The following is a 9,817-nucleotide window of genomic DNA, read 5'->3' as shown; positions in this document are numbered from 1 at the left end:
TACATTGTATGAATTTCTGAAATAGAATCTAACCAATAAATAATAGGTGGTCTCATACTATTTTCTATTTAAATCATAACGTTATATATTGGGTTTATCCTTTAAATTCATCTGTAAATTGTGATTATACTATTTAATTAATCAATTTTTTTAAATTAAAATTGTAATTAATGTTCGGTGCTTAAGTAAATTTCCTAAATGAAAATTTATATGCATTATCCATTAAATAGGTTAATGTTATCCAAAAGATACTTTGGCCCCACCTCAAATTATTCAGCCAGTCTCCATATCTAGATCTCTAGATATGAAATGAAATTGTTCTTCAATCATCATATAAAATTTCGAAGATTAGGGCAAATGAAAATTGTTTTGAAATTCAATACTAAATTGGATAAAAACTGAAAAGAACACAATACATTCATATGTAACAATGTTACAATTATACATATGTAAGGCAATTGCCTTTAAAATTTACAGTGAAATCTCCATTCTCTGCACGCTGACTTGTTCTTTCTGTCACCCTTTTGCTCGAACTCCAAGAAAAGGGATTTCAAACAATCAATTTGTACAAAATGAGACCCTAATGAATCCCATTTTCGGCCTGGCTGGCTTCAACTTCTGCGTTGAATAATATTGAATTTGATTAATTATCGGAAGAGAACAAGCGTGGCTGCAGCAGAAGGGGCGACCAGTTCTTGCTGTTGGCTTAAATTAGGTTGAATATTAAGCTTTTTCTCCTTATCTTCATCTTCATTAACACCAAGTGATGAAGATGAAGGAAAACCCATAGAGAGATCGAGGTTCAAATTAGGCAACGTTGCTAATCCACTTGGCGATTTATCTTCCATGTAACTTCCGGCATCAGAAACTAACTGATTATTCATTAAAGAAGATGTTGAAGCTGTGCTGGCTGAGTTTTCTGGGTTTTTATGAGCAGGGCGAGGAAGACTATGGTTTAATCTATGGTTATTCGGATCAATCCCCATGTTTAAAAGCTTCCTCCTTAAATGGGAATTCCAATAGTTCTTTACTTCATTGTCTGTGCGCCCAGGCAATCTTCCAGCTATCAGTGACCACCTGAAAGTTACACCATTAAAGTTAATCTATGCAGCAAAAAAACACAAAAGCAAAAATATAGAAAGAAAACGGAAACGCTAAAACGCATTTTAAAAATATATATATAGGAAACTTAAACAAAAGCAAAAGCAGAAAGGTACAAAAGCAAAAATGCAGGTACTTCTCTATAAAGTTGTTGCGATATTTCGTTCACTTTCTTTTCACTTTTCATGGGCCAAGAAAGTGAAAGAAAAGGAAAGAAAATTTTCTCAAAAGAGAATTTTTATTTTTATTTATTTTTTACCTATTGCCTAGAAGTGCGTGAAGTTTGATGATGAGATCTTCTTCATCTTCAGCAAAGTTGCCTCTTTTAAGGTCTGGTCGAAGATAATTTATCCATCTCAGTCGACAACTTTTCCCACAGCGAAGTAGGCCTGATAGAACCCCAGTAAAAACTTACAGTTACAATCAAATCAAGTTAAAAAAATTTATAAACATTGAAAGATAAAAGATGTCAATATATATATATATATAGACACACACACACACACACACACACACACAAACCTGCAGCTTGAGGGAGAGTACGCCAGCAACCTTCGCCATGTTTTCGAATATAATCAATGAGCTTCTGGTCTTCTTGCTTAGACCAGGCGCCTTTGTTGGTGTCTTCCTTGTCACAGCAAGGCTTTCTCATTGTGAAAAAAATCAAAACCCTAGCTGAATTTGCAGCTTAGAATTAGAAGAGGTAGAAATGTATGGAGAGAAAGAGAGGAAGGTGGAGGGCACAACGGAGGGAAAGCAGAAGAAACTGAAGAAATATATATAAAAGTGGGTGAAGTAGTTGTTTGGATAGACAGAAAGTTGACTTGGACCGGTGGTTTGCCCGTGCGTGAAAGAGTGGACAAGTGAAAGAGATTGAAGATGGTGGCAGAACGAGTCTTGACAAAATTTGGGGTGTTAGTTATTTGCCGTTAAGTATAAGTCCTTGTCTCTTATTACACTTTCCTCGACGCATTTCTTCCTGAGAGACCCTATCTGCAAATATTAATTTGGAAATAAATAATAATATATCATTATATAATTTAATAATAATGTTTTGTTTTATATTGATAATACCATAAGTAATATTATATATAAAAACAAATTTTACTAATTTGATATATCAATATGTAATTGAGTGATTTAAAAAAGAGATAAAAAATAAATAATCACATCATCTAATTACATGTAATCACCTCAGTTTATATAGATGTGTTCATATACATGGTTTTATTCTAATACTATATATATTAATATATGAGTATTATTAAATACTAATGGTTGACATATAACGTATTATCATATGATTGAATGACTTAATAATTTATTTTATTTTTAATTTAAATTTATTTAATCGGATGATAACACGGTAATCAATCAATACCTTTTTGTTAAAACATGAAATATTACTCAATGTTTTTATTATCAGATCAAGTTCTAACCCAATTCAAGACCTAGTTTACGTTTTTCTCAATTCAACCGATCAAACCGAAGAAATAACAATGCTTTAATATATTGCTATTTATAATGTATCACAAATGAAACTTGTAAACTTATATGACATAGATTCAAGTTCAATATGATGTCATGTTGACATCAATATATCATTATATCACGCATCGTCAATCATTGTATAGTACTACTTAATCACTTGATTACCATTTAATTATAATTAACAACCAAGCAGGAAAATTAATAAAAGAAAGTTGGAGGCAGCATCACATGTTTTTACTTTGACTGATAGTTTTCGACATTTGCGATGCACGAAATTTAGACTTCATAACAACAACAACATAATATTATAACAAACGGTCTTGTCTTTGCCTAGTCGATCTCTATCTTCTTCAATCTCCTGTGCTTCTGTCCAAAAATGGGTCCCATTTTCATCCATAATCAACCAATCAAATCTAACCACTTATAGGTATTGACTTTTTTTGCACTCTGCAGTTCTCTCCTGCCACCAATTAGAACTCATTTCCGTTCAATTTGATGGCTACAATTCGTGCCCTAATAAATAATATTATCAAAATATTCGCCAAAACTATGTGGTAAAATTTTTGGGAGTGGGAGAGATAACATATAGATTGATCTTTTTTTTTTTTTAAAATAATTATTCAAAAATTTTGTAAATGTGACAGAGATTTAAATTCAGATTTTTTTTAAAAAAATTCTAATACTTCACTATTTTTTCTAATATTTATTTTTTTAATACAAACTTATTTATATAATATGATATATAATTATATTTAATTGGATAATTTCAAAATAATAGTAAAAATAATAATTACATCATTTAATAACAAATTATTACTTCATTTTATACAAATAAATTAATAATATTTATTCCTATGTATAGTCTTATTCTTTGATAGTATGAAAATGTTCACGAGGACACAAAAATATCCCACGACAACATGTAGTATATATTAACTTATTCATAAAATTTCATATGACAATATGAAATTAGTTAATTTAAAAAATGAGAGATAATCATATGTTGCTTTTATATATATAAGTTAGTTTTTATTATTTATTTATTTTGATAAGATGATGGAAACTAGGACAATTATGGTTAAGGAGATGGAAAATTAAATTTTGCAAGAATTTAATAGGTAGACAAACGGCTTACCAAACACTTGAGTCTTTGTTTTCATCGAAACTTTATGATGATTAATTCTTCAATAATTTTTTATTTGTTCCTTTTTTTTATAATTAAATTGCCTTCATTTTGATATCTTTCACATTTCTAAACGCCGATATTTTCAAAACTTGATCAATGGTTAAACCGGTTATTTCATTGGTTTACAATTTGATTGGTTCAATCAGACAATCAACTGATTAAACCTATTATTAAATTATTATGTATTTCTTAAATAATATCAAACATTTATCACATTTTTTAAACATAAAATATACTTTTGAATATGTTAATTATATAGATAAAGAAATAAACCAATTATTAATTTTATTATTAATTTAATTAATACCTTACAAATCTTAATTGAATTAATTAATGGTAGGTCAAATTCTCAAATTAAGCAATTATCAAAGACGCCGTGTTTGAGCTGCTCTTGTAACATAATCTTTTCATTAATATTTTACGCACTGTATTAAAAAATATCCGTACACTATAAACGCTATCTTAATATTATGTTGTAAGAAAATTTCAAATTAAAAATAAAATATTTAACCACAAAATAATATATCATCATATTTATTCCATGGTTAATGTATAAAATATTAATTAATATTTTTGAAATATTATAATATTTTATAGTTTAGCACCATCCATTTCTTTCTTAAATATAAGAATATAGAAGGGGATCATAGGTTAAGGCGGAACTGAGTTAGTTTGATTCAATTTAATTTTATTTAAATTTGTTTAGATCAAGTTTGAATCAGTAGATGGAACTCATTTTTAAACCGAATCAAAGTCACGTTAGGAAAAGGTTTAACTTGATCCACCTTATGAGTCAGGCGAATAGCTCAAATTAGTTCGATATTGATTTTTGTTTGATTTAGATTGTATCAAATTATTGTTAAAACGACGTTATTTTGCTTAGTATTGGATATGATGACATCATTTTATTCATAAATTATAAATTTGAATCACAAATTCCAATCATGATCTCAAATTGAGTTTCGAACTCCAATTTTAAATATTGAACCAAATTCTACCTATTTTTAAATTTGGCTTAATAAATTTGAATCATCCCATTTTTTCATTCAAAACGAAACACAAATTAAAAGGTGTTTGCATTCTACTTGCTTCGTATTCAGGCGTCGGCAGAGTAGAAACATTTATGGCAACGAAATGTGTTTTCAAAAGTGGGGAGGACGTTACCGTACAAATAAAAAAATTAAATAAATAAATATGTCTGCCTAATAAATACAAATTTAATGTAATGTATACAAATTATTTATATGAACAATTTCTTATAAACTGATGGTTACTATTTATAATCACTTAATTATATTATATATATACATGTTTTTTTAGTATATAAAAGAATTAATTCCCACCCAAGTTTTAACTCAATTTCAAAAACACGCCTATAGTTTTTCAAAAACTTAAATATCCATTTATTGATTAATTTCTATTAGAATTTTCTATTATAGAGGCAAAAATAAAATCATTATTTTATCACTAAATCTTAAAATTTTATATCATTTTTCTCATTTCGTTTGGAAAACTAACAATTTCTCTTCAAGATTAAATTTTAAAAATTTCTCTTTTTCTTAGGGTTTGGAGAACAAATCCGACCGACTATTTGGTGATCAGCGGCCTTCTCTCCCAACGACATTGCTCTCCCTCTCCAACGGTCTCCTTCATTATTTAGATGACGAAGGAGTCATTCAGAGAAGCGTCTTTTAGATATGAAGCGTCATTTGGATGACACTTCGTCGTCTAGACGAAATGTCATCTCTAGAAGACGAAAGTCAGCCTTCGTGGTGGTGACAGATCTTCCTTCGTGGTCAAATCTAGATGACGGGTGAAAAGTGCTGGCTATCGACTGGAGAGGTGAAATTTTAACTTTTTAAACTTTAAAAATTGGTGAAATATTAGTTTTTAAAGCCTAGGAAAAATAATATTAATTTTTAGAGTTTTAAGGTTTAGTGCTAAAATAACAATTTTATCTTTCCCTATAACTAAAAATTCTAACAGAAGTTAATCCATGAATAGGTATTTAGATTTTTGAAATACCACAAGTTTGATTTTGATAGTAGACTAAAATTTGAAGGGAAAATAGTCCTTTAACCTAACATATATACCAAGTTGGAATTGTGGTCATCAACCCCGTGCTTCTCATGCACACATGAACTCAAGCTTGGAAGAAAAATAGTTGGGTCATCAAGCAATTATGCTAATTAATAAACATGTGTTATTTCGATTAAGACTAATTAATTAGCTTGCTGGTCCATGCAAATGGTTGGACCACTATTAGCTACAATTCCAACCAAACAATTTTATCCTTGGTTTTCAAGAAAAAAACAAATAACTAGTCAAGTTATAACAATATTGAAAGTTTATTGTTATACGCCAAAACTTCACCCATAGATACCGTATTCATAAGAGTCTATTGGATAAACACTGGACAACGCACAACTTGAGAAGAAGCCTTTGATAAGATACGATCACAAATAAAAATAATGGTTTATATCTATCATAACTCGGGCAATTTGTCCTGCATTAAAAGGCAATTTCCGATTGTCTTACAGTCATTGCTCTCAATTTCAGCAATCATAATTACAGTGTAATTGTTCTTCTACTATACTGAGATCACAATTGCGCTCATCAATCTGCATACTTCTACATTTTAAAATTATGGGAGAGGCTTGCATTCAGTCAGTGTTATAGTTTTGTAATACATCTTTCTGTTTACTTCTCTAACATTACCATAAACGTAAGCTCTTAGTATTTTTTATTCATGAACTAGTCCTAGAAGGGTAAGATTAAAATCACATTAAAAGTTTTATCTTCTTCCTCTCTCGTGTTTTTTTTGTGCCGGTATTTTAAATCATATTCTTTTACAAATTATACCCGAAACAATTCTTGATCTAGTTAAGATCAAAATTGGCTTGGGTTAACTCCAATTCAACCGATTGCATTAACTAATGATTAGATCAGTAAATTAATTAAATAAATTTAGAGTAAAATGTAAAATGATTTTTTTTTAATCATTAAATATAAAATTTAAATTACATTTCAAAATTTGATTTGACTTGGTGACACACATGAACATATGGGTACGTGGTTCAAGTCTTTCAGTTATAACAAAACCAAACTAGCTACTAAATTTTGATCAGATCAATTGATCAAACCAGTCTTATCCAAGTTTTCAAACCATGCTTCTATCATGGATGTAATTATATTTTATCAATAATGTTATAAAGATGATTGATATGACGGCAAAAACTGAATCATCAATCTGGTTTGAGTTTCAAAATCATAATTTATCAGCCACGTTACATACAAAAATTGATTGTTGAACAATGAAGGATAAGATAAAGAACGTAGGAAGAAAAATAAATATAACATTCTTTTTAAATGGATAAAATAAGGACACATGGCGGCCTGGTTGGATGTTTGTTGTACTGTTACTTCAAACCCTAACAAATAAGTTGAAAGGGTTAACCATTATAAGACTTTCGAGGTAGCTGCCATTGTTGGGACCAAATAAAAGTAATTTTTCAAGCAGTTTTCATGTAGGGAAAGCTCATACAATTCATGAATTTGGACTTGTTGTTTTGAACGTGTTTCTCGTGCTTTGAAAGAACTGGTGCATGCATGACGATCGTGGATGGAGGAAAAATAGGTAGGGTTTTCAGAGCCAAGGACCGAAATCAACTGCCATTCCTTTCCATCTTAATTTCTTGATTTATATCTTCTGAATTCTTCTTCTTTAACAATATTAATAGATTTTTTTTTATGTAATCTAATATTAATTATGATTTTAGTTAAATAAAAATCGGATAATTAGATAATCTAATGACAGTTTAAGTGATGAATAAAAATAATACACCTAAAATTATAATATGGGTAGATAGCATTAATGTGAGTCTAAGTTTTATTGAATATTTGAAGGGGATCTAATAACTTATTATATATTTGTTAGATTTCTCTCTGAAACCCCTATATAGTATAATTTTATCTATTAAAAGTTGTCATTCAGAAAAGTCTTAAGAATGAAAGACCAATCACTTCAATGTAGGTAATTTTAGAAGCTCAACAAATTTAAATTATATAATGTTTTGGGTATTTATACAACCTTAAAGTCTTCATTTTAGTATTTTATAATTTATACGTAAATTATGAAATTAAGAATGATTGATTGAATAATTTTTATTTAGTTTATATAAAATAAATCTTACAAATATCACCCAAACTGTTTGGTTTATAAGAAAAAGAACCAAGGTTATTAATAAAGGACTTGTTTAATATTCACATTATGCTTCATTTCCAGGAAAATCCACCATGACTAATGCATGAACTACGGGTGGATTCGAACAATCTTAGCTTGGTTTGAATTGACTATCATTTTGATATAAGTTGAATTTGAGTTAAATTAATTTTCGGTCAATAACTCAATTCGAGTTTTACCGGTCTTCATCCCCCTAATCATTGAGTCATGATTTGGCTTGATGCAGATGAGGAGTATAACGGACTGTCATGTTGATTTTAACACATGTGGATAAGATTAATCCCTCTGCTGACTCAGCTCAATCTTAAATTGATCCTGAAAATTTTACATTTTCAATTTATTATTTTTTCTTTTCTCTTGAGAAGCTCTTGCATGTGCGGATGCTACCAACTACAACTAATAAATTGACGGAAATTTTGTTTTCTTATTAAGAATGTGACAAAAGAAATATTAACCACCACGTAGATTTTAAATATTTTGACTTAAATTTGGTTGAATATTATTTAAATATTATTTGTATTATTGGTTTCAAAGAGTACTATGTTTTATGTTCCAAACATTGAACTAAATAATAATATAAATTAATATGAAAAATGTAACACACTCATGCCATCTAGGCTCTATTTGAATCCATAACGATTAATTTGAGTTCAAGTTAACTTGATTTTTTTGATTGGTGAACCATTATGTCAGAGAAGAAGAAGATAAATTGCATCAAAAGAATCGTTAGAGATTAAAAACTCATATATGATAATGTTAACAAATCTTTAAACTTAAACTGAATTGAATCTTCTGATAAAGTTTGATTTATTCAAATCGAATATGAATTTTACTTTTAAGTTCAAAACAGTTCGATTTGAATCATTTCTTACATATTACTATTGACAACTTCATAACTTTTGATTACATAAAATTATTCTTACTTGAGTTACTAAAACATCTATGGATCTCTTGTTCATTTACAATTCGATTATAAAATATTTGGAAATGTAAAAGGGTGATGAACTTTTAAAATATTTTGTTTAAAATTAGTATTTCTCCTTCCCTTGCCATCGCGCTGGAATAGCTCAGTGGGTTAGAGCGTGTGGCTGTTAACCACAAGGTCGGAGGTTCAAGCCCTCCTTCTAGCGTTTTAAGATTTTCATTTTGCCTTTTTTACAGATTTTTTTGTTTTTTCCATCTCATTGCCATCAACCCATATGTCCTCGAAAGTGGTGTTATTTGTATTTATTTTAAGTATATAAATAAATATATATTTATATATATTATTATATAATTAAATATTATTTTATTTTTATCTTTTAAAAGAGTCATAAACTCATATGTTTTAAAGAAATAATATTATATATATTTATTTTTAATACATAAATAGATATATATTTATATGTATCATTATGTAATTATTATTTTATCTTTAATTTAAAATTATTTAATCATATAATAACACATGTAAAATATATATTTAATTATATATTAAAATAAATACACATAGTTTTATTAATTTTTTTTTAAAAATTAGTAAAAAACGTAAATATATTAACTTAAAATGTAATATCTTTATGGTATTTATAGATTTTTTTTCGACTTTAAAATCTAATAAATTCCTTGCCACTAAAATTGCGATCTTTAGGACTTCAACTCAATAACTAATGTATTAAATTGGTCGGCTTTGGCCGTATATTGAAAGCATCCACTCAACCTTTTGAGTTGCCAAAGGTTGGGTGAACACAACTCGGATCGAGGTCCACACCTTGCTAGTTTCATTACATTAGAATTCGTCAAATTAACTATTTTTC

The 9,817-nt window shown here is 28.5% G+C and overlaps 1 protein-coding gene and 1 non-coding gene across 2 annotated transcripts; one reads left to right on the top strand and one right to left on the bottom strand.

The window, feature by feature from the left end:
- Positions 1–392: 392 nt before the first annotated feature.
- LOC123213298 (transcription repressor MYB6-like) lies at positions 393–1,866 on the bottom strand. Its single transcript, XM_044632701.1, has 3 exons — positions 1,624–1,866; positions 1,361–1,490; positions 393–1,077 (listed from the first exon to the last, which is right to left on the bottom strand). The coding sequence occupies exons 1-3, from the start codon at positions 1,751–1,753 to the stop codon at positions 648–650; spliced, it is 690 nt and encodes a 229-aa protein (XP_044488636.1). The 5' UTR covers positions 1,754–1,866; the 3' UTR covers positions 393–647.
- A 7,211-nt stretch (positions 1,867–9,077) lies between these two features.
- On the top strand, positions 9,078–9,151 carry TRNAN-GUU. Its single transcript has one exon. It is a non-coding gene; the product is annotated as a tRNA-Asn (tRNA).
- Positions 9,152–9,817: the final 666 nt, after the last annotated feature.

This window comes from Mangifera indica, chromosome 4 (assembly GCF_011075055.1).
Source record: "Mangifera indica cultivar Alphonso chromosome 4, CATAS_Mindica_2.1, whole genome shotgun sequence".
In the NCBI taxonomy this organism is placed as follows: Eukaryota; Viridiplantae; Streptophyta; class Magnoliopsida; order Sapindales; family Anacardiaceae; genus Mangifera; species Mangifera indica.
Note: the sequence above shows the minus strand (reverse complement) of the source record. Positions and strands in the feature narration are given on the sequence as shown.

Coding starts and splice junctions, on each gene's coding strand:
- LOC123213298 (XM_044632701.1), bottom strand. CDS start 1,753: ATGAGAAAGCCTTGCTGTGACAAGGAAGACACCAACAAAGGCGCCTGG. Junction 1,491..1,623: donor TACTCTCCCTCAAGCTGCAG/GTTTGTGTGTGT, acceptor GGGTTCTATCAG/GCCTACTTCGCTGTGGGAAA. Junction 1,078..1,360: donor CACGCACTTCTAGGCAATAG/GTAAAAAATAAA, acceptor TGTAACTTTCAG/GTGGTCACTGATAGCTGGAA.